The sequence below is a fragment of the Oncorhynchus tshawytscha genome, linkage group LG34 (genome assembly GCF_018296145.1).
Source record: "Oncorhynchus tshawytscha isolate Ot180627B linkage group LG34, Otsh_v2.0, whole genome shotgun sequence".
NCBI classification, from domain to species: Eukaryota; Metazoa; Chordata; class Actinopteri; order Salmoniformes; family Salmonidae; genus Oncorhynchus; species Oncorhynchus tshawytscha.
In genome coordinates this window covers 12,115,489-12,141,242 of record NC_056462.1, presented here as the reverse complement: position 1 = coordinate 12,141,242, position 25,754 = coordinate 12,115,489, and the positions used below count along the sequence as shown (strand labels likewise).

General features: G+C 41.2%; 1 protein-coding gene across 4 annotated transcripts in view; it reads left to right on the top strand.

Annotated features, from left to right (window-relative positions):
- The first annotated feature begins 343 nt into the window (after positions 1-343).
- Positions 344-25,754, top strand: part of LOC112246264 (WD repeat-containing protein 17) — a 37,454-nt gene continuing 12,043 nt past the window's right edge. The window contains exons 1-4 of one of the 4 annotated variants that reach the window (XM_024414564.2): positions 344-384; positions 21,711-21,839; positions 22,077-22,260; positions 22,851-23,081. In XM_024414564.2, the coding sequence (XP_024270332.2) occupies positions 21,717-21,839; positions 22,077-22,260; positions 22,851-23,081 (538 nt within the window). In that variant the 5' untranslated portion in view covers positions 344-384; positions 21,711-21,716. Of the gene's footprint in view, positions 385-18,259; positions 18,763-21,710; positions 21,840-22,076; positions 22,261-22,850; positions 23,082-25,754 lie in introns of those variants that run through there. The other 3 variants (XM_024414562.2, XM_024414561.2, XM_024414563.2) reach the window with 3 other exon arrangements.

Genomic DNA, 25,754 nt, shown 5'->3' with positions numbered 1-25,754 from the left:
CTTGGAATTACGAATTAGAATACGTGAGTATTTCGAATGTTCTAATAATGGAATAGAAAATGATCGAGTTATTTTGGTTGGATTTACAATCAGGCGAAGCCTATCTATGGCGGCTACGCACCGCTTACTGGTCAATATGACTCGAAATAAACCACCGATATGCCTTTAACCGTGAAACTGACGCCTAGTATCTTTGATTGCCAGGCTAAACAATCAATGGACGTCCAGAAAATAACAACGTGGCTAAAACCGTCCGCTGAAGTAGCCAATCGTTGCAGCCGCAGCAAAGCCTATTTGAGCCTACTACGTCCTCTAACTCTGACAATTTTTGTCTGAGCAGCGATTTCAGCACCACTTCGCTGTCCACTGACAGGATCACCGAAGGTAAGAAGACTCAAAATTGACACTTTCTTATTCCACTTTGAATGGTTTTAAAACGTCCCTAAAATATTCAGGAACTCCGACAGATTAAGTGTAGTATTTTAAACATCCTTTGTGGTTTAATTAGCTCATAAATACATAACCATGTGTGGGTTATTAGGCTAATCGTATTGAATAGACTGGAGTGGAGTTTCGACGCACCCTTAGATACTGTGGTAACTCGCTGGAACTCTGTGTCCACAACCCATATGTCAACACATTGTGTCATGTATGCAGGATAAACTTGCCTGTAACTTACACGTTGCACGGGTCATGCTCTTGGACAGAGTGAGTATTGTAATGTAGTTGCAGCTTATGCTACTATGATACGTGGTAGGATAAACTAAGCAAGTGCTAAGTAGCCTAGTCCACCTGGTATGTTACAGTAAATCTGGGACAACAGTGTAGCATGCAGTTTACACAAAATACTATTTATTCTACACATAAGCATGTGAATCATTATATTGGTGGTTTTAGCTTGAATGCTATTATTGCAGATGAGTTTGATCCTTCAGACAGCAGTGCTTAACGTACTGTTGCCCAGTGTTTCATGTAAGTAAAAGCCAACCACTGCCACCGACATGTTGATGTGTTGAATGGCAAATGCCTACAATCCTCATGTTCACCTGTGTTTAATGTTATCACACGTTACGCTGCGTTTTGCATTGGCGCCTTGCTTGCAGTGGAACACTGCGTTCCCAGGTGGATTCTCTCTGTCTCGCCACACTGACAGCCAGCAGTGCCATACTCAGGGGCCTCTATTAACATTTCACATTGGCATTGTCGTCATTTAGCAGACGCTCTTATCCAGAGCGACTTACAGTCAGCGCATTCATCTTAGGATAGCTAGGTGGGACAACCACATATCACAGGGATGTAAACTCCGACGTTACACAGTACACTGTCATCAACCACCTGTCAGCAAATCACCACGTCGTTAAATGTCTCCTAAACGGTCAGCGTCAGTTAGAGGAGAGGAACGACGGAGACAGAATCCACTGAGGATACTGTAGCGAGTAACAGGTGTTTCGTTTTCACACATGAACTGACTGAATGAATTAAGACTAAGCTATTATTAGCTGCTAGTGGCTCTGCGTACTGTATCATCCAAGTACTGGGGAAGAGAAGAGCAAATAGAAGCCATACTGTCCTAAATACAGTCCAGCATGATATTGGGGAAATAGGGAGAGAAGCGTTTAAACGTGTCTGTTGATATAACCTAGTCTTGAGTCTGCAGAGGTTGTGTCCATCTTAAAGTCCCAAGCTCTCGATTGGTCAACAGTTTATAAATACAGTGCAGGTACTGTGAAAGGTGATGTATATCAGCCTGTAAATAATGTCATCCAGCCCGGACAAAAATGAAAAAAGACGAAATCCTCTTTTGCACACCTGTACAATCACAGTCACGTTGACAATCAAGAACCCTGTGGGTAACTTTAACTTAAGAGTCTATCTGCATTTTTGACGAAATTGGGTTATTGACATAGCCTTGTTCTGTTCAATGTATTCCCACTGCTTCACTTTTCCTAAAAAAGTTCAGGAGTAACAATGTGCTTAACAAGTCACAAAATAAGTTGCATGGACTCACTCTGTGTGCAATAATAGTGTTTAACAAGATTTTTGAATGACTACCTCATCTCTGTACCCCAAACATACAATTATCTGTGTACAGTCCCTCAGTCGAGCAGGGAATTTCAAACACAGATTCAACCACAAAGACCAGGGAGGTGTTCCAGAAGGGCACATATTGGTAAAATAAAAAAACAGACATTGAAAATCCTTTTGAACATGGTGAAGTTATTAATTACACTTTGAAGGTATAGTATATCAATACACCCAGTCACTACAAAGATACAGGCGTCCTTCCTAACTCAGTTGCCGGAGGGGAAGGAAAGTGGTCAGGATTTCACCATGAGGCCAATGGTGACTTTAAACAGTTACAGAGTTTAATGGCTGTGATAGGAGAAAACTGAGGATGGATCAACAAAATTGTAGTTACTCCACAATACTACCCTAAATGACAGAGTGAAAAGAAGGAAGCCTGTACAGAATAACAAATATTCTAAAACATGCATCCTGTTGCAATAAGGCACTAAAGTAAAACTACAAAACAAATGGGCAAACAAATGTTACTTTATGTCCTGAATACAAAGTGTTATGTTTGGGACAAATCCAACACAACACGTCACTGAGTATCACGCTTCATATTTTCAAGCGTGGTGGTGACTGCATCATGTTATGGGTATGCTTGTCATTGGCAATGGCTAGGGAGTTTTTTGGGATAAAAATAAATGTAATAGATCAAAATCCTAACCAAAATCCTGGTTCAGTCTGCTTTCCACCAGACACTGGAACACAAGTTCAACTTTCAGCAGGACACTAATCTAGAACACAAGGCCAAATATACACTGGAGTTGCTTACCAAGAATACATTGAATGTTCTTGATTGCCCTAGAAAATCTATGGCAAGATTTGAAAATGGCTCTATAGCGAGAATCAACAGCCTACTTGACAAAGCCTGAAGAATTCAAAAATAATAATGTGCAAATATTGTACAATCCCAGGTGTGCAAAGCTCTTTGAGACTAACCAAGAAAGACTCACAGCTGTAATCGCTGACAAAGGTGATTCTAACATGTATTGACTCGGGTGTGAAAACTGACTCTGGTGTGAAAGATATTTCTGTATTTCATTTTCAATAAATTTGCAAAAATGTATACAAACATGTTTTCACTTTGTCATCGTGGGGTATTGTCTGTAGATGGGTGAGGATTTCTTTTTTGTAAATCCATTTTGAATTCAGGCTGTAACAGAACAAAATGTGGAATACGTCATGTGCTATACCCTAATTGCTGTTGTGAGGTTCAAAAAAATACCATATAATAATTGCTGACACCATTCAAACCAATGAGGGTTCTGAACTTAAAGACAATTATCTCAGAACCACCTCGTTGCAGATAGAACCATATCGTCCTAAGCTCTCCAAATGTAGATTTGGCTTATTGTTTTGTTGCGCAGTACGTTGTAGCCTACCTAACACGCGAGAAAACCTCAGTTCAGATGCTGGCCTAATCTTCCATGTGTCGAATGAGTTCATCTCTATTTCTAACTGGATGTGACTCAACTAAACTACTGATAGCATGGTGTTATGGAAAGCCTGTCGATGGAGGATATTATGGTGAACCATCTGCATTATTAACAGTTAGATTGGGGATACAGTGTCCCTCTGGTTTCATTTCAGTAGCACTTATACACCATTCCCACAGGTCAACAACATGGTCCTAGGAGGTGTTTGGTTTCCACTATGCATATTTCCGTAGGTTCACACACAACACAGATCTGACACAACATGAATGGCATTCTCAGGTGGAAATAGTCAGACACACACACACAACCACAAGCATTTCGCTACACTCGCTACACTCGCATTAACATCTGCTAACCATGTGTATGTGACAAATAAAATTTGATTTGATTTGAAATAATTCAATCTATTCAACTCAATCCATGGCATCTCACACTCTAAGGTCAGGGGTCAGGGAGAAGAGAGAGGAAAGAGTATGGGTAATCATCCTACCCACTGACATGCTACGCACGACTCAGGTTCTTACTAGATAGTAGTGTGTCAGGGTGAGTGAATGGCTTCTGTAGCCTGTAGGCCAGGGTTGTGTCCCAAATGGCATCCTATTCCCTATGTAGTGCACGTTTTTTGTGTGCCATAGGACTTTAGTCAAAAGTAGTGCACTACATAGGGAAAAGGGTTCCATTTGTGACACAGATTGGTTGATGTCAGGTGGCATTTAGTCTACCATGAGCACAGGACCAGACTTCAGCCAATAGGAAATCAGACTTAGTTCAGTATCCTCTGCAAGTCACTTTCACTGACAATCATGCTGATCGCCTTAGGGCACAGAGGGGGTGTGTGTGTGTGTGTGTGTGCGTGTGCGTGTGCGTGTGCGTGCGTGTGCGTGTGCGTGTGCGTGTGTGTGTGTGTGTGTGTGTGTGTGTGTGTGTGTGTGTGTGTGTGTGTGTGTGTGTGTGTGTGTGTGTGTGTGTGTGTGTGTGTGTGTGTGTGGATGGCAACAACGTAGACCTAGTCCTGTTCCACTCTCATGTAGCCACAACGCTGCGAAATATCAATTTTGTAGCATATGGAATTGGAAACTGGAATTTTAAGGCTATATATTAACATGTTGAATTAAAACGTTACTGCTGTTTGTTGTTTCTTCAACGGATTAAGGATTTAGTGTCAATTTTTTCCAGCAGTCCTTCCTTATAAATGTTTTGCATTTCTTTGAAATGCTTTGAATCTATACGTAGCCTTACATGTAGATTAGTACTTGATGTAAAAGGTCATTTCCATGTAAAAGGATCCATGAGTACCAGCATGTGAAGTTCATAGGAGCATATCAAACTGGATGTCCAATAAAAGATAAGAGGATTTTTTAACATTTTAATTAAGGCATATATAAATCTTTCAATCATTTTACATCCTAAAAATTGGGAATAAGCAAAGACTTTGATGTCTGGTCTAACAGATGGAAAAGGGGTCTTAAAAAACATGTACCAGGAAAAAGTCTTAAATGTTAAATCATATCAACACTTGTATTACGTTTTGGAGAAATGTTTCTGCCTTCTGTCAGTTTAAGAAACACTTTCTTGTGCCTTGAAATTCCGGTCCCAAAAACTGCCGTATCTGTAAGACACTTTCTAATTTCTCTCCCTGATGAGGAGGGAGGATAAGGAAAGTTCACACAAGTAACAAGTAAAGGTGGACCTACCAATTAGTTTTAGTTTTTTATGCATTATCAAGTGAATAAAACTCTAAAATCTGTTACCATATCTGTAACGTTTTTTCCAACCAATCACTAACGGAATTTTTGGAATTGAATTGGCTACAAACGGAAATCATAGTTATCACAAACCACAATTAGTTTCACAAATTTGGACAGCACAGTAAAGTAGAGTACAGTAAAGAAAAGTAGAGTACAGTACAGTAGAGTACAGTAAAGAAAAGTAGAGTACAGTACAGTACAGTACAGTAGAGTACAGTAGAGTAGAGTAAAGTAAAGTAGAGTACAGTACAGTACAGTACAGTACAGTAGAGTACAGTAAAGTAGAGTACAGTACAGTAGAGTACAGTACAGTAGAGTACAGTACAGTAGAGTACAGTACAGTAGAGTACAGTACAGTAGAGTACAGTAAAGTAGAGTACAGTAAAGTAGAGTACAGTACAGTAGAGTACAGTACAGTACAGTAAAGTAGAGTACAGTAAAGTAGAGTACAGTAAAGTAGAGTACAGTAAAGTAGAGTACAGTACAGTAGAGTACAGTACAGTAGAGTACAGTAAAGTAGAGTACAGTACAGTAGAGTACAGTACAGTAGAGTACAGTAAAGTAGAGTACAGTACAGTACAGTAGAGTACAGTACAGTAGAGTACAGTAAAGTAGAGTACAGTACAGTAGAGTACAGTACAGTAGAGTACAGTAAAGTAGAGTACAGTACAGTACAGTAGAGTACAGTACAGTAGAGTACAGTACAGTAGAGTACAGTACAGTAGAGTACAGTAAAGTAGAGTACAGTAAAGTAGAGTACAGTACAGTAGAGTACAGTAAAGTAGAGTACAGTACAGTACAGTAGAGTACAGTACAGTAGAGTACAGTACAGTAGAGTACAGTACAGTAGAGTACAGTATAGTAGAGTACAGTACAGTACAGTAGAGTACAGTACAGTAGAGTACAGTACAGTAGAGTACAGTAGAGTAGAGTACAGTAGAGTAGAGTACAGTACAGTAGAGTACAGTACAGTAGAGTACAGTACAGTAGAGTACAGTACAGTAGAGTACAGTACAGTACAGTAGAGTACAGTACAGTAGAGTACAGTAAAGTAGAGTACAGTAAAGTAGAGTACAGTACAGTACAGTAGAGTACAGTACAGTAGAGTACAGTACAGTAGAGTACAGTAAAGTAGAGTACAGTAAAGTAGAGTACAGTACAGTAGAGTACAGTAAAGTAGAGTACAGTAAAGTAGAGTACAGTACAGTAGAGTACAGTACAGTAGAGTACAGTACAGTAGAGTACAGTACAGTAGAGTACAGTAAAGTAGAGTACAGTACAGTACAGTAGAGTACAGTACAGTAGCACAGTACAGTACAGTAGAGTACAGTAAAGTAGAGTACAGTAAAGTAGAGTACAGTACAGTACAGTAGAGTACAGTACAGTAGAGTACAGTACAGTAGAGTACAGTAAAGTAGAGTACAGTAAAGTAGAGTACAGTACAGTAGAGTACAGTAAAGTAGAGTACAGTACAGTAGAGTACAGTACAGTAGAGTACAGTACAGTAGAGTACAGTAAAGTAGAGTACAGTAAAGTAGAGTACAGTACAGTAGAGTACAGTACAGTAGAGTACAGTAAAGTAGAGTACAGTACAGTACAGTAGAGTACAGTACAGTAGAGTACAGTACAGTAGAGTACAGTAGAGTAGAGTACAGTACAGTACAGTACAGTAGAGTAGAGTACAGTACAGTAGAGTACAGTACAGTAGAGGACAGTACAGTAGAGTACAGTACAGTAGAGTACAGTACAGTAGAGTACAGTACAGTAGAGTACAGTAGAGTAGAGTACAGTACAGTAGAGTACAGTACAGTAGAGTACAGTAGAGTACAGTACAGTAGAGTACAGTACAGTAGAGTACAGTACAGTAGAGTACAGTACAGTACAGTAGAGTACAGTACAGTAGAGTACAGTACAGTAGAGTACAGTACAGTAGAGTACAGTACAGTAGAGTACAGTACAGTAGAGGACAGTAGAGTACAGTACAGTAGAGTACAGTACAGTAGAGTACAGTAAAGTAGAGTACAGTAAAGTAGAGTACAGTACAGTAGAGTACAGTACAGTAGAGTACAGTACAGTAGAGTACAGTACAGTAGAGTACAGTACAGTAGAGTACAGTACAGTACAGTAGAGTACAGTACAGTAGAGTACAGTACAGTAGAGTACAGTAAAGTAGAGTACAGTAAAGTAGAGTACAGTACAGTACAGTAGAGTACAGTACAGTAGAGTACAGTACAGTAGAGTACAGTAAAGTAGAGTACAGTAAAGTAGAGTACAGTACAGTAGAGTACAGTAAAGTAGAGTACAGTAAAGTAGAGTACAGTACAGTAGAGTACAGTACAGTAGAGTACAGTACAGTAGAGTACAGTACAGTAGAGTACAGTAAAGTAGAGTACAGTACAGTACAGTAGAGTACAGTACAGTAGAGTACAGTACAGTAGAGTACAGTAAAGTAGAGTACAGTAAAGTAGAGTACAGTACAGTACAGTAGAGTACAGTACAGTAGAGTACAGTACAGTAGAGTACAGTAAAGTAGAGTACAGTAAAGTAGAGTACAGTACAGTAGAGTACAGTAAAGTAGAGTACAGTACAGTAGAGTACAGTACAGTAGAGTACAGTACAGTAGAGTACAGTAAAGTAGAGTACAGTAAAGCAGAGTACAGTACAGTAGAGTACAGTACAGTAGAGTACAGTAAAGTAGAGTACAGTACAGTACAGTAGAGTACAGTACAGTAGAGTACAGTACAGTAGAGTACAGTAAAGTAGAGTACAGTAAAGTAGAGTACAGTACAGTAGAGTACAGTAAAGCAGAGTACAGTACAGTAGAGTACAGTACAGTAGAGTACAGTACAGTAGAGTACAGTAAAGTAGAGTACAGTAAAGTAGAGTACAGTACAGTAGAGTACAGTAAAGTAGAGTACAGTACAGTAGAGTACAGTAAAGTAGAGTACAGTACAGTAGAGTACAGTACAGTAGAGTACAGTACAGTAGAGTACAGTAAAGTAGAGTACAGTACAGTACAGTAGAGTACAGTACAGTAGAGTACAGTACAGTAGAGTACAGTAAAGTAGAGTACAGTAAAGTAGAGTACAGTACAGTAGAGTACAGTAAAGTAGAGTACAGTACAGTAGAGTACAGTACAGTAGAGTACAGTACAGTAGAGTACAGTAAAGCAGAGTACAGTAAAGTAGAGTACAGTACAGTAGAGTACAGTACAGCAGAGTACAGTAAAGTAGAGTACAGTACAGTACAGTAGAGTACAGTACAGCAGAGTACAGTACAGTAGAGTACAGTAGAGTTGAGTACAGTAGAGTAGAGTACAGTACAGTAGAGTACAGTAGAGTAGAGTACAGTAGAGTAGAGTACAGTACAGTAGAGTACAGTAGAGTAGAGCAAAATACATTACAGTAGAGTAGAGTATAGTAGAGTACAGTACAGTAGAGGACAGTAGAGTAGAGGACAGTAGAGTACAGTACAGTACAGTAGAGTAGAGTAGAGTAGAGTAGAGTAGAGTACAGTAGAGTAGAGTACAGTACAGTAGAGGACAGTACAGTAGAGTACAGTACAGTAGAGTACAGTACAGTACAGTAGAGTAGAGTACAGTACAGTAGAGTACAGTACAGTAGAGTACAGTACAGTAGAGTACAGTACAGTAGAGTACAGTACAGTAGAGTACAGTAGAGTAGAGTACAGTACAGTAGAGTACAGTATAGTAGAGTACAGTACAGTAGAGTACAGTACAGTAGAGTACAGTAAAGCAGAGTACAGTACAGTAGAGTACAGTACAGTAGAGTACAGTACAGTAGAGTACAGTAAAGTAGAGTACAGTACAGTAGAGTACAGTACAGTAGAGTACAGTACAGTAGAGTACAGTACAGTAGAGTACAGTAAAGTAGAGTACAGTAAAGTAGAGTACAGTACAGTAGAGTACAGTACAGTAGAGTACAGTACAGTAGAGTACAGTAAAGTAGAGTACAGTAAAGTAGAGTACAGTACAGTAGAGTACAGTACAGTAGAGTACAGTACAGTACAGTACAGTAGAGTAGAGTAGAGCACAGTACAGTAGAGTACAGTAAAGTAGAGTACAGTACAGTAGAGTACAGTACAGTAGAGTACAGTACAGTAGAGTACAGTAAAGTAGAGTACAGTACAGTAGAGTACAGTACAGTAGAGTACAGTACAGTAGAGTACAGTACAGTAGAGTACAGTACAGTAGAGTACAGTACAGTAGAGTACAGTACAGTAGAGTACAGTACAGTAGAGTACAGTACAGTAGAGTACAGTAAAGTAGAGTACAGTACAGTAGAGTACAGTAAAGTAGAGTACAGTACAGTAGAGTACAGTACAGTAAAGTAGAGTACAGTAAAGTAAAGTAGAGTACAGCACAGTAAAGTAGAGTACAGTAAAGTAGAGTACAGTACAGTAGAGTACAGTACAGTAGAGTACAGTACAGTAGAGTACAGTACAGTAGAGTACAGTAAAGTAGAGTACAGTACAGTAGAGTACAGTAAAGTAGAGTACAGTACAGTAGAGTACAGTACAGTACAGTACAGTACAGTAGAGTACAGTACAGTACAGTACAGTACAGTACAGTACAGTACAGTAGAGTAGAGCACAGTACAGTAGAGTACAGTAAAGTAGAGTACAGTACAGTAGAGTACAGTACAGTAGAGTACAGTACAGTAGAGTACAGTACAGTAGAGTACAGTAAAGTAGAGTACAGTACAGTAGAGTACAGTAAAGTAGAGTACAGTACAGTAGAGTACAGTAAAGAAAAGTAGAGTACAGTACAGTAGAGTACAGTAAAGAAAAGTAGAGCACAGTAAAGAAAAGTAGAGCACAGTAAAGTAGAGTACAGTAAAGAAAAGTAGAGTACAGTACAGTAGAGTACAGTAAAGAAAAGTAGAGCACAGTAAAGAAAAGTAGAGCACAGTAAAGTAGAGTACAGTAAAGAAAAGTAGAGTACAGTACAGTAGAGTACAGTAAAGAAAAGTAGAGCACAGTAAAGTAGAGTACAGTAAAGAAAAGTAGAGTACAGTACAGTAGAGTACAGTAAAGAAAAGTAGAGCACAGTAAAGAAAAGTAGAGTACAGTAAAGAAAAGTAGAGTACAGTAAAGAAAAGTAGAGTACAGTACAGTAGAGTACAGTAAAGAAAAGTAGAGCACAGTAAAGAAAAGTAGAGTACAGTAAAGAAAAGTAGAGTACAGTACAGTAGAGTACAGTAAAGAAAAGTAGAGCACAGCACAGTAAAGTAGAGTACAGTAAAGAAAAGTAGAGTACAGTACAGTAGAGTACAGTAAAGAAAAGTAGAGTACAGTACAGTAGAGTACAGTAAAGAAAAGTAGAGCACAGTAAAGAAAAGTAGAGCACAGTAAAGTAGAGTACAGTAAAGAAAAGTAGAGTACAGTACAGTAGAGTACAGTAAAGAAAAGTAGAGCACAGTAAAGAAAAGTAGAGCACAGTAAAGTAGAGTACAGTAAAGAAAAGTAGAGTACAGTACAGTAGAGTACAGTAAAGAAAAGTAGAGCACAGTAAAGTAGAGTACAGTAAAGAAAAGTAGAGTACAGTACAGTAGAGTACAGTAAAGAAAAGTAGAGCACAGTAAAGAAAAGTAGAGTACAGTAAAGAAAAGTAGAGTACAGTAAAGAAAAGTAGAGTACAGTACAGTAGAGTACAGTAAAGAAAAGTAGAGCACAGTAAAGTAGAGTACAGTAAAGAAAAGTAGAGTACAGTACAGTAGAGTACAGTAAAGAAAAGTAGAGCACAGTAAAGAAAAGTAGAGCACAGTAAAGAAAAGTAGAGCACAGTAAAGAAAAGTAGAGTACAGTAAAGAAAAGTAGAGTACAGTACAGTAGAGTACAGTAAAGAAAAGTAGAGTACAGTAAAGAAAAGTAGAGTACAGTAAAGAAAAGTAGAGTACAGTACAGTAGAGTACAGTAAAGAAAAGTAGAGTACAGTAAAGAAAAGTAGAGTACAGTAAAGAAAAGTAGAGTACAGTAAAGAAAAGTAGAGTACAGTAAAGTAGAGTACAGTAAAGAAAAGTAGAGCACAGTAAAGTAGAGTACAGTAAAGAAAAGAAAAGTAGAGTACAGTACAGTAGAGTACAGTAAAGAAAAGTAGAGCACAGTAAAGAAAAGTAGAGCACAGTAAAGAAAAGTAGAGTACAGTAAAGAAAAGTAGAGTACAGTAAAGAAAAGTAGAGTACAGTACAGTAGAGTACAGTAAAGAAAAGTAGAGTACAGTAAAGAAAAGTAGAGTACAGTAAAGAAAAGTAGAGTACAGTAAAGAAAAGTAGAGTACAGTAAAGAAAAGTAGAGTACAGTAAAGTAGAGTACAGTAAAGAAAAGTAGAGCACAGTAAAGTAGAGTACAGTAAAGAAAAGTAGAGTACAGTACAGTAGAGTACAGTAGAGTAGAGTACAGTACAGTAGAGTACAGTAAAGAAAAGTAGAGTACAGTACAGTAGAGTACAGTAGAGTAGAGTACAGTAAAGAAAAGTAGAGTACAGTACAGTAGAGTACAGTAGAGTAGAGTACAGTAAAGAAAAGTAGAGTACAGTACAGTAGAGTACAGTAGAGTAGAGTACAGTACAGTAGAGTACAGTAAAGAAAAGTAGAGTACAGTACAGTAGAGTACAGTAGAGTAGAGTACAGTAAAGTAGAGTACAGTAAAGAAAAGTAGAGTACAGTACAGTAGAGTACAGTAAAGAAAAGTAGAGTACAGTACAGTAGAGTACAGTAGAGTAGAGTACAGTAAAGAAAAGTAGAGTACAGTAAAGAAAAGTAGAGTACAGTAAAGAAAAGTAGAGTACAGTACAGTAGAGTACAGTAAAGTAGAGTACAGTACAGTACAGTAAAGTAGAGTACAGTAAAGAAAAGTAGAGTACAGTAAAGAAAAGTAGAGTACAGTAAAGAAAAGTAGAGTACAGTAAAGAAAAGTAGAGTACAGTAAAGAAAAAAGTACAGTACAGTACAGTAGAGTACAGTAGAGTAGAGTACAGTACAGTACAGTACAGTAGAGTAGAAAAGTACAGTACAGTACAGTAGAGTACAGTAAAGAAAAGTAGAGTACAGTACAGTACAGTACAGTAGAGTACAGTAAAGAAAAGTAGAGTACAGTACAGTACAGTACAGTAGAGTACAGTAAAGAAAAGTAGAGTACAGTACAGTAGAGTACAGTAGAGTAGAGTACAGTACAGTAGAGTACAGTAGAGTAGAGTACAGTACAGTACAGTAGAGTACAGTAAAGAAAAGTAGAGTACAGTACAGTACAGTAGAGTACAGTAAAGAAAAGTAGAGTACAGTACAGTACAGTAGAGTACAGTAGAGTACAGTAAAGAAAAGTACAGTACAGTACAGTACAGTAGAGTACAGTAAAGAAAAGTAGAGTACAGTACAGTAGAGTACAGTACAGTAGAGTACAGTAAAGAAAAGTAGAGTACAGTACAGTACAGTAGAGTACAGTAAAGAAAAGTAGAGTACAGTACAGTAGAGTACAGTACAGTAGAGTACAGTAAAGAAAAGTAGAGTACAGTACAGTAGAGTACAGTAGAGTACAGTAAAGAAAAGTAGAGTACAGTACAGTACAGTAGAGCACAGTACAGTAGAGTACAGTACAGCAGAGTACAGTAGAGTACAGTACAGTAGAGTAGAGTACAGTACAGTAGAGCACAGTACAGTAGAGTACAGTACATTAGAGTACAGTATAGTAGAGTACAGTACATTAGAGTACAGTACAGTACAGTACAGTAAAGTAGAGTACAGTACAGTACAGTAGAGCACAGTACAGTAGAGTACAGTACAGTACAGTAGAGTACAGTAGAGTAGAGTAGAGTAGAGTACAGTAGAGTACAGTACAGTACAGTAGAGTACAGTAGAGTACAGTACAGTACAGTACAGTAGAGTAGAGTACAGTAGAGTACAGTACAGTAGAGTAGAGTACAGTACAGTAGAGTACAGTAGAGTAGAGTAGAGTAGAGTAGAGTAGAGTAGAGTACAGTACAGTACAGTACAGTACAGTAGAGTACAGTACAGTACAGTACAGTACAGTAGAGTAGAGTACAGTACAGTAGAGTAGAGTAGAGTAGAGTACAGTACAGTAGAGTACAGTACAGTAAAGTAGAGTACAGTACAGTAAAGTAGAGTACAGTAAAGAAAAGTAGAGTACAGTAAAGAAAAGTAGAGTACAGTAAAGAAAAGTAGAGTACAGTACACAGTAGAGCACACTAGAGTTGAGTACACTATAATGTAAAGTACTGTAGTGTACTAAACTATACTCTACTTTACTGTGCTGTACTGTACTGAACTCTACTCTACTGAACTCTGCTCTACTCTACTCTACTGAACTCTACTCTACTCTACTGTACTGAGCTCTGCTCTGCTCTACTCTACTCTACTGAACTCTGCTCTGCTCTACTCTACTGAACTCTACTCTACTCTACTCTACTGTACTGTACTGTACTGAACTCTGCTCTACTCTACTCTACTGTAGTGAGCTCTGCTCTACTCTACTCTACTCTACTGAACTCTGCTCTGCTCTACTCTACTGAACTCTGCTCTGCTCTACTCTGCTGTACTGAACTCTGCTCTGCTCTACTCTACTGAACTCTACTCTACTCTACTGTACTGAGCTCTACTCTACTCTACTGAACTCTACTCTACTGTACTGTACTGAGCTCTGCTCTACTCTACTCTACTCTACTCTACTCTACTCTACTCTACTCTACTCTACTCTACTCTACTGAACTGCTCTGCTCTGCTTTACTGTACTGTACTGTACTGTACTGTACTGTACTGTACTGTACTGAACTCTACACTACTGAGCTCTTCTGTGCTGCACTTTGATGTTCAAACTTATGAAACATAGACGGCTATGATTGGTCCGGTCCAGACCAACCAAATATGTTCTTGATTGGGGCCAGAAGCACATTAAAGTAACAGTGTGTAGAATAATACCCAAATATGTGAAAAGAGGATATTGCACATTTCTACCTTTGTGTACCTGGTTAGGATACATCACCATGAAGAGAATGACATTCATATCCATAATTATGCACTTCTGTATAGTACAGACCATGGACCCATGATGAAATTCCGTTCCTGCAAATCGTTACCGATTGTATATCCACTTCACTTACTGTAGTTCAATACCAAAATATAATTTTTCAAAGTTAAGGTGTCATGTCATAGCTGACACTCCGTTATTTCTGCAGACATCTTTGAATCTTAATTCAGAGCAGATATTTAACATTCTGTTACCAAACTCTGCATCTCCACAGTTCTTCCAGTAACTGTGTTTTAGTCAAATGTTCAGTGTAACGTGCCAAAAGTAAACCTTGTGCATAGAGTTGTATGGTTTGTTCGACTTTTGAATCAATGTTTTTTTTTTGGCATCCATTTTAAAGTGAGAAATCTCATTCTCAGCGCAATTCCGTTGCCGTGGAATTGCCCGAGAGCAACACTTTTCACAGATTATTTCATATGTTTCATTACACAACTTTGATTGCCTCTTGTGTTTCCATAAAAAGAGATGTCCATAAACACTATATTGGAAAACTCCTCTGGTGTGTATTGGAAAACTCCTCTGGTGTGTATTGGAAAACACTGCTGGTGTGTATTGGAAAACACTGCTGGTGTGTATTGGAAAACTCCTCTGGTGTGTATTGGAAAACTCCTCTGGTGTGTATTGGAAAACACTGCTGGTGTGTATTGGAAAACACTGCTGGTGTGTATTGGAAAACTCCTCTGGTGTGTATTGGAAAACTCCTCTGGTGTGTATTGGAAAACACTTCTGGTGTGTATTGGAAAACACTTCTGGTGTGTATTGGAAAACTCCTCTGGTGTGTGTTGTCAGTGTGGACATCCTTCATTCTTTCCACCGTGAACAGAAGGAATAAATAGAGGTGAATAATATAGTCTTCTCTTCTTCATGATCAACCGACAGCTAGCTTGTCAGAGTAGACAGGACAGAGAGAGAGAGACCATTGTAAATACAACCCATATTTATGTTTTTTTATTTTCCCTTTTGTACTTTAACTATTTGCACATTGTTATAACACTGTACGTAGCTATAATATGACATTTTAAAAGTCTCTATTCCTCTGAAACGTTTGTTAACTGTTCATTTTTCTTTTGTTAATTTCACTTTTGTTTCTTATCTTTTTTCCCCGTGCCAATAAAGCCTTTCGAATTGAATTGAGAGAGAGAGACTCATTCCACTAAAAACAACACATTAACCCCCATAAAAACACATTGCGTGCCACCCAAACCTCCACACAATCACATTACACAGTACACAACAACACAGTACAATACAATTCCCAATCCAGCACCACATTACAAACATACATCCAACCCCTCGTCTCCTGCTGTACAGACAACCCCCTGACCCCCCATACCTCCTGAAACATCTCCACACTGTTAATCATTTTATAGAAATCAAAATCAACCCTAAGGCAGAGAGAGAGAGTTTTTATTCTTGTCATAATTTGTTTTGGTCATGTAAATTCCATTACATTTCATGCCAATTAGACCTAATCTTCCTGAAATCAATTAAATTAAATTCCCAGAGTTAGAAGGAAAGGGGGGGACTCGACGGCAAAGTGGAGAGAGAGGCAGCATATGATTGGCATTTGTAGATCGTGCTGCTGCAAGGTTACAAAAACCTCTGGTCCTTTGGTGGCTAATTAAACCGTACGGCTGTTCTTCCCTTGGCAGTAAAGGCAACGTGGCTGCAGCGATATAGAGCCTTTGAAAACATCCCCAGCTTTCATGTGCAGAGCTGATATATGCCTAGGAGTCTGAATAATCTTACCCAGTGAGCATAACCGCGGTCTTGCATGTTGCATTCCAGTCGTCTTCAAAAACATTTGAATTCACTTGGTTGTTGTGAGGAATTGAATTCATTAGACTTGTTGATCATACATGCCAGGCGTCATACTAGAGGATGGGAGGGGTTCAAGAAAAGGATATAATGTTGTAAAACTCTTTATTTAGGTTGTGGACTGGTTCGTCCTGCTGTGCTCCTCTCCTTGGATTGTCCTTGGTCTCTGTGACCAGTAACAAACCATCACCACAGCAGTGTGTAGGGCTTCCAGCCAAGTAGTCCTGCAGGACACGTCTCATCAAGAGATTGGTGTAGCAGTCTAATGATCGGCTGTAGCTGTAGTATTAATAATGTAGCTTAACGGAGAGTGCATTGTCAGACAACTCGGCAAAAAAGCAGGACCGGGGGGGTGTGGTATATGGCCAATATACCACGGCTAAAGGCTGTTCTTATGCACTACGGAATGTAGAGTGCCTGGATACAGCCCTTAGCCGTTGTATATTGGCCATATACCACAATACCTTATTGATATTATAACTGGTTACCAATGTAATTAGACCAGTAAATAATGTTTTTTGTCATACCCATGGTATACTGTCTGATATACCACAGCTTTCAGCCAATCAGCATTCAGGGCTCAAATCACCCGTTTTATAGTTATGATTTTATCATTCATACTCTGAATGGATGGTTTAACTCTTTCAGTAAGGATGAGCAACTTACACCTCTCTTTCTCACTCACACTCTCTGTCTGTTCTCCCTCTCCCCACTTCTCTATCTCTCCCCCCGTCTCTCTTTTTCTCTCCCTCAAGCAGTGCTCAGGGCTACTTCAGTTGAACAGCCTTCCTGAGTCTGCCTCCATCGCCTAGGTAACGCTGCACCAAGTTTCCTCTCTGTCGCTCACCCCCGCAGCCGAGGGTGCTGGGATGTGAGTCTGATCACGAACATAGTCGCGGCATCACCGAACAAACCCACCTACACATCCATCCACCTCATCTCCACCCATGTCCACCACATGACACACTTAGAAAAACACATATACCATTAAGTGACTTACAGTCATGCGTACATACATGTTTTTTAACTTATCGGTGGTCTGTGGAATCAAACCCCCTATCATGGCGTTGCAAACACTATGCTCTACCAACTGAGCTACCACTTGACTCTCCATCTAATCCATTCATTCATTAGTTGAAGGTACATTTGTCATTCTCCTGCTAATTAGAGACAATTGTGTTTAGTCATTACCGTATCTGATGTCCTGTCCACACACACACATACATGGATGCCACAGGAGGTTGGTGGCACCTTAATTGGGGAGGACGGGCTTGTAGTAATGGCTGGAATGGTATCAAACACATGGGTTCTATGTGTTTGATGCCATTCCATTTGTTCCGAACGCACACTCCCGCTCACACACAAACTCTCTCTCTCTCTCTCTCTCCTCTCTCCTCTCCCCTCTCTCTCTCTCTCTCCTCTCTCCTCTCTCTCTCTGTAAAATATCATATGAAGACCCTCCAAGCCCCCCCAACCAATCTCAGATCCTCAGATGAGTTTAGAGACCAATCCGAAACTCAAAGTCAGGAATATCTCTATCTCCAGCATCCTGTCTTTTTCCACCATCATTGTCATGCAGATTGAGGCTTTATAATAGAGATTGTTAGCCTCTCTAGACCCAGTGAGGGATCTCTCCACTGTGTCCTTATCAGCAGGGGCCATTACGCTGATTGCATTGTTACCATTTTTCTGACGGAGGAGAGAGCCAGCAACACAGGAGACTGGAACTGGGGATGGCAAGGGGGAACGGTGGGTCTCCGCTAGAGGTTGTGCCGGGTTAGTTAGGTGGTTGTGGGTGAGGTGAGCAGTCATTGAGGTGTGCAGTCAGGGGTTTAGGGCGAGGAAGTGTGTATTGTTTATGTTACGCTCCTGAGTGTGTGTAGGTACTTGTATGTTTGTGTGTGTGCATTGTGCGTAGGTGTGTATAGGTAGGGGATTTATCATCATGGTACATGAGTAGGTTCACAGATGTATGTGTGAATCGGGCTGTGTGTGTGTGTGTGTGTACGAGGGGGAGTTATAAGACACGTCGTTTTAATACATGGAGCTGCAGTTGCCTGGCTACCGGCGGGGGCTGCACTTGTCTCCCACACATACACACACAACTATGCTGCACCAGTCAATGAGTGCACACACACATACACACACACAGTCATACACACACGCACACATACACACACTCCTCCGTCTCTATCTCTGAGACGAACCCACAAGGCTCCTCTCTCTTCACTCGCCGGCTCTGTCTTCGCTGTGACAACATCACCACACCTCAGCTCTGTAAGCTTAGCTAGCTACATTCCCTCTAACAGAGAACCTTGTCAATCTGTTAGCTAGCTACCTTCGCTCTCAGAGAGCCTTGTCAATCTCTTAGTTAGCTACCTTAGCTCTAACATAGAGCCTTGTCAGTCTGTTAGCTAGATACCTTCGCTCTAACAGAGAGCCTTGACAATCTGTTAGCTAGATACCTTCGCTCCAACAGAGAGCCTTGTCAATCTGTTAGCTAGCTACCTTCCCTCTAACAGAGAGCTTTGTTAATCTTGCTTTGGAGAGACTGGAGGGTGAAGGGATCCTTCTGGAAAATGGACACAGACAATCTGGAGTGGTACACTAAGAACAATGCCGACGTAAAGGTAGGGAAAAGAGGGGAGGAGGAGATAGAACGAGGGAAGGAGAGAGAAGGGGAGGAGTCAAGCTGTGTTTTGTCTATGCGTTTTGTCTACGCGTTTTGTCTACGCGTTTTGTCAATGCATTTTGTCAATGTGTTTTGTCGATACGTTTTTGTCGATGCGTTTTGTCAATGTGTTATGTCTATGTACGTGCTCACGGGTTCTGTTATGTTCTGTTTCTGTCTGGCTGAGACAGAAGACAGGTTATGATCTACAGGACTTTAATGAGGACCAGCCAACCTTTTGATACAGGATGCAGGAACTGTCAACCAGTTATAAATCGAAGTGCGCAAGGGTAGACGGCATCCAAAGGTTTAAGAGTAGTGGAACTGGCACGAAAGTTGAGTGTACAACCTTCTGTCAGACAGCACACAATGTGTGCTTTCTGATAGTGTCAAGTCAACTTACCTTGATATTACTAAAGGCGTCCCACAGGGGTCGATTTTGGGACCTGTCGCTTTACTATTTATATAAATAATATTGATCTATCTGCAAAAACCAGTAACATTCATCTGTATGCAGATGTCACTGTTATGTACACTACTGCCGCTACGGCTGACCAGGTTTTGTTGGAGCTGCAATCTGATTTAGTCTCCTTGCAGAAAGGACCTTGTCGATTAGAAATTGGTACTTAATGCCGGAAAAACTAAATGTATGCTGTTTTCTAATTCTCGTAGAAATATTTGAGATGGCTCACACATTTATGCATTGGATGGTTCTTTCATCGAGCAGGTTCCCACCTATAATTATCTGGGCTTTTGGATTGACAGTAATTTGACGTTTAACAAACGTAAGGTGACACCATTTATCGCGATGCAGCAGCCACTACTCTTAAACCTTTGGATGCCATCGACCACAGCGCCCTTTGCTTTATCACAAGTTACAGTTTTACTACGCGTCACTGCATCCTGTATCGAAAGGTTGGCTTGTCCTCATTAGAGTCGCCTAGATCACGTCAAGACTCCCTTTTTTGCTTACAAAGCCAGCACATTGAGCGACAACCGTCCTGGTATAGGGAAACCGGTCCGGTAGAGGTTCCGACCTACCAAACGTACTGTTCGAAATGTAAAATGCGCGACACCAAACCCATTCACAGGGATGGTTAACTCTCAAGGTTCCACTAGTACTTATTGATCTAAGTAAATCCTCCTTCAGTTTTAGTCCACCCCATTTTTTGGAATAGCCTACAAAACTCACTACATGTACACCTTGACTCTCTGGCGCCTGTCGGTCAATTCAGGACTTTAATGTTGAATGAATCTAATGATAATTGAAACGGTTTGGATTTCATGTTATTCATTGTATTTGTGGCGTTTGAAGCTGCAGTGTTGATTCTGTCATTTGTAGTTTATTTGATTTGTATTGATCATTTTGAATGTGTTGTATTGTTGTCCTCAGGGCACCGTGGCAAATGAGTCTCTGGTCTCTATGGATATGAATAAATATGAATAAATGATATGAATAAACTTAATAAACAACAGTTCAATACAGAAAAAATAGAAGAGAAAGAAATAGATATATATAATAGAGAAGAGAAATGTAAATAGGGGGAATCTGACTGTCTGAAGGCTGTTGCTGTGTGCCTCCTCTGTGTGATACCAACATAAACTCAGCAAAAAAAAAAGAAACGTCCCCTTTTCAGGACCCTGTCTTTCAAAGATCATTCGTAAAAATCCAAATAACTTCACAGCTCAGACTGTCCGCAAATGGGCTGAGAGAGGCTGGACTGAGGGCTTGTAGGCCTGTTGTAAGGCAGGTCCTCACCAGACACCACAGGCAACAACGTCGCCTATGGGCACAAACCCACTGTCGCTGGACCAGACAGGACTAGAAAGCACTAAAAAGTGCTCTTCACTGACGAGTCGCGGTTCTGCCTCACCATGGGTGATTTGCGTTTATTGTCGAAGGAATGAGTGTTACACCTAGGCCTGTACTCTGGAGCGGGATCGATTTGGAGGTGGAGGGTCCGTCATGGTCTGGGGCGGTGTGTCACAGCATCATCGGACTGAGCTTGTTGTCATTGCAGGCAATCTCAACGCTGTGCGTTACAGGGAAGACATCCTCTTCCCTCATGTGGTACCCTTCCTGCAGGTTCATCCTGACATGACCCTCCAGCATGACAATGCCACCAGCCATACTGCTTGTTCTGTACGTGATTTCCTGCAAGACAGGAATGTCAGTGTTCTGCCATGGCCAGCGAAGAGCCCTGATGATCTCAATTCCAGTGATCGGTGGGGTGAGGGCTAGGGCCATTCCCCCCAGAAATGTCCGGGAACTTGCAGGTGCCTTGGGGGAAGAGTGGGGTAACATCTCACAGCAAGAACTGGCAAATCTGGTGCAGTCCATGAGGAGGAGATGCACAGCAGTACTTAATGCAGATGGTGGCCACACCATATACTGACTGTTACTTTTGATTCTGACCCCCCCTTTGTTCAGGGACACATTATTCCATTTCTGTTAGTCACATGTCTGTGGAACCTGTTCAGTTTATGTCCCATTTGTTGAATCATACAAATATTTACACATGTTAAGTTTGCTGAAAATAAACACAGTTGACAGTGCGAGGACGTCTATTTTTTGCTGAGTTTACATGCTGGTGTTTTCACTGATTCATGTACAACATCTCTCGAATCTATTTGCTTACAAAGTGACTGGCACTCCATGTGAAATGTCAAACTACGTTTCTTATCAGTACGCATTTAAGGCAACTGTGCTGTTATTGTGAGAATGGCCTATTACAGCTAAATAGTAAGCCATTTTAATGTATTATCGGTTCTGAAATGTAAGACTGATGTACAGTACATGAGAAAAGAACATACTTTAGACCTGAATGTATCCCTCAATCCATGAATAAGAATCACAGAGCATTGCCTGTGTTCTGGTGCCTGTGTTCTCTTCTCTGTGTGTCGCAGATAAAGATGTCCCAGGTGAAACAGGTGGGCCTGCTGGCTGCCGGGTGCCAGCCCTGGAACAAAGATGTGTGTGCTGCCAGTGAAGACCGGTTCGCTTACTGTGCAACACTTGCTATATATGTCTACCAGGTAATTAGCTAGGCAAACATCGGTGTGTGTGTGTTTGTGTGTGCTCGTGCGTGCGTTGGCGTGCATGCGTCTCTCTTTGCGTGTGCTCTCTCACTTCTCTGTCGAAAGGACATTCAAAAGAGAGGTCTAATCTGCAAGTGATTTCTGTCATTGACTTTTTCCTTATCTATCGTTATCTCTGCCACTCCATCTGTTTACATATGAAACACCAATACCAATGTATCTGCACCCATGCAGTTGGACCACAGATACAATGAGTTCAAGCTTCGAGCCATCATGTCAGAGCACAAGAAGACCATCACGGCCATATCGTGGTGCCCACACAACCCCGAGGTGTTTGCCAGCGCCAGCGCTGACAACCTGCTCATCATCTGGAACGTGGCAGAGCAGAAGATTGTGGCCAGGCTGGATAACACCAAAGGTACTGATAATGAACTATGCCCAGTGGAGGCAGATGTACAGGGGAGTGGGTGAGCCAGAGGGGGTGTTCAGTAGGGAGAAAACGTTTTGAAATAGAGTGAAACAAGGTGGAGTGGCCGGACTAGATAACACCAAATGTACTGAACATAGAGACACATGGTCTGTATAACGCAAAAGATACTGGTTCGTCATCAGAATGGAAATGAGGAATGACTGTGGACCAGTGGTAAGGGAGTTTACCTGAGAGTAGGCTCCTCTTTAGACACTACTGATGGGAGACTTGTCAGAGAGGCTAGAGAGAGTAGGTTGGGTTGCCTTGGGAGGGTGACTCAGTGTAGTGAAGTGTTTGTGTGCTTAGTAATGTCATTACGACTGGCTATTGTTGCTGCTACACTGACTCCTATCAGGAGGGAGATGGCTGGCGACTGGGTGGTTCGGTGTTATTTGTTTTTCTAGGAGAGAGAGAGTGTGTGTGGGCGGGTGGGGGGTGAATGTGTGTGTTTGTTTGTGTGTGTATGTGTGTATGTGTGTGTGTGTGTGTGTGTGTGTGTGTATCTAATGTGTCTCCAACCCTTGTGTACCCTCACCCAGGCATCCCAGCGTCTCTGAGCTGGTGCTGGAACGCAGGTGACGGCGTGGCGTTTGTGTCCCACCGGGGCCCTCTCTACCTGTGGGCCATCAGCGGGCTGGACGCCGGCGTCACCATCCACAAGGAGGCACACAGCTTCCTGTCTGATATCTGTCTGTTCCGCTGGCACCCCGTCAAGAAGGGCAAGGTGGTGTTTGGACACACAGACGGGAGCCTCTCTATCTTCCAGCCAGGTAAGACTGAGGCTGCATCTCAATAGTTTAAAGATAGTCTAGACTGAGGCTGCATCTCAATAGTCTATAGATAGTCTAGACTGAGGCTGCATCTCAATAGTCTCTAGGTAGTCTAGACTGAGGCGCCATCTCAATAGTCTAAAGATAGTCTAGACTGAGGCTGCATCTCAATAGTCTAAGGATAGTCAATCCATCAGTCAAATTTATTTATAAAGCCCTTCTTACATCAGCTGATGTCACAAAGAGCTGTACAGAAACCCAGCCTAAAACCCCAACAGCAAGCAATGCAGGTGTAGAAGCACGGTGGCTAGGAAAAACTCCCTAGAAAGGCCAGAACCTAGGAAGAAACCAAGAGAGGAACCAGGCTATGAGGGGTGGCCAGTCCTCTTCTGGCTGTGCCGGGTGGAGATTATAACAGAACATGGCCAAGATGTTCAAATGTTCATAGATGACCAGCAGGGTCAAATAATAATAATCACAGTGGTTGTTGAGGGTGCAACAGGTCAGCACCTCAGGAGTGAATATCAGTTGGCTTTTCATAGCCGATCATTCATAGTATCTCTACCGCTCCTGCTGTCTCTAGAGAGTTGAAAACAGCAGGTCTGGGACAGGTAGCACATCCGGTGAACAGGTCAGGATTCCATAGCCGCAGGTAGGACAGTTGAAACTAGAGTAGCAGCACGGTCAGGTGGATTGGAGACAGCAAGGAGTCATCAGGCCAGGTAGTCCTGAGGCATGGTCCTAGGGCTCAGGTCCTCTGAGAGAAAGAAAGAAAGAAAGGAGAGAGAAATAAATAAATAAATAAATAAATAGAGAAAAGAGACAGAGAGAATTAGATAGAGCATACTTAAATTGACACAGGACACCGGATAAGACAGGAGAAATACTCCAGGCTGAGACAGGAGGGGTCGGGAGACACTATGGCCCGGTCTGACGATACCCCCGGACAGGGCCAAACAGGCTGGATATAACCCCACCCACTTTGCCAAAGCATAGCCCCCACACCACTAGAGGGATATCTTCAACCACCAACTTACCATCCTGAGACAAGGCCGAGTATAGCCCACAAAGATCTCCGTCATGGCACAACCGAAGTTGTAGCCAACCCGGACAGGAAGATAACATTAGTGTCTCAACTCACTCAAGTAACGCACCCCTCCTAGGAACGGCATGGAAGAGCACCAGTAAGCCAGTGACTCAGCCCCTGTAATAGGGTTAGAGGCAGAGAATCCCAGTGGAGAGAGGGGAACCGTCCAGGCAGAGACAGCAAGGGGGATTCGTTGCTCCAGTGCCTTTCCGTTCACCTTCAAACTCCTGGGCCAGACAACACTCAATCATATGACCTACTGAAGAGATGAGTCTTCAATAAAGACTAAAAGGTTGAGACAGAGTCTGCGTCTCTCACATGGGTAAGCAGACCATTCCATAAAAATAGAGCTCTATAGGAGAAAGCCCTGCCTCCAGCTGTTTGCTTAGAAATTTTAGGGACAGTAAGGAGACCTGCATCTGTGACCGTAGCGTACGTGTATGTATGTACGGCAGGACAAAAGATAGCTAGGAGCAAGCCCATGTAATGCTTTGTAGGTTAGCATTAAAATCTTGAAATCAGCCCTTGCCTTAACAGAAAGCCAGTGTAGAGAGGCTAGCACTGGAGTAATATGATCACATTTTTTGGTTCTAGTCAAGATTCTAGCAGCCGTGTTTAGCACTAACTGAAGTTTATTTAGTGCTTTATCCGGGTAGCCACAAAATATAGCATTGTAGTAGTCTAACCTAGAAGTGACAAAAGCATGGATACATTTTTCTGCATCATTTTTCGACAGAAAGTTTTTGATTTTTGCAATGTTACGTAGATGGAAAAAAGCTGTCTTTGAAAAAGTCTTGATATGTTCTTCAAAAGAGAGATCAGGGTCCAGAGTAACGCCGAGGTCCTTCACAGTTTTATTTGAGACGACTGTACAACCATCAAGATTAATTGTCAGATTCAACAGAAGATCTCTTTGTTTCTTGGGACCTAGAACAAGCATCTCTGTTTTGTCCGAGTTTAAAAGTAGAATATTTGCAGCCATCCACTTCCTTATGTCTGAAACACAGGTTTCCAGGGAAGACAATTTTGGGGCTTCACCATGTTTCATCGAAATGTACAGCTGTGTGTCATCTGCATAGTAGTGAAAGTTAACATTATGTTTCCCGAATGACATCACCAAGAGGTAAAATATATAGTGAAAACAATAGTGATCCCAAAACGGAGCCTTGAGGAACATTGGAATTTACAGTTGATTTGTCAGAGGACAAACCATCCACAGAGACAAACTGATATTTTTCTGACAGATAAGATCTACACTAGGCCAGAACTTGTCCGTGTAGACCAATTTGGGTTTCCACTCTCTCCAAAAGAATGTGGTGATCGATGGTATCAAAAGCAGCACTAAGGTCTAGGAGCACGAGGACAGATAGGTAGCCTAGTGGGCGGGGCAGGGTGGGGCAGGGTGGCAGGTAGCCCAGTGGTTAGAGTGTTGGATTAGTAATGGAAAGGTTGCAAGATTGAATCCCCGAGCTGACTAAGAAAATTGAAATGATGTTAAGAAAATTGAAAAAATTGAAATGATGTTAATCCTTCGTTCCTCGCTGCTTCTGTCTCAGTAAAGACCTTTTTGTTTGTTGTAAGAAAAT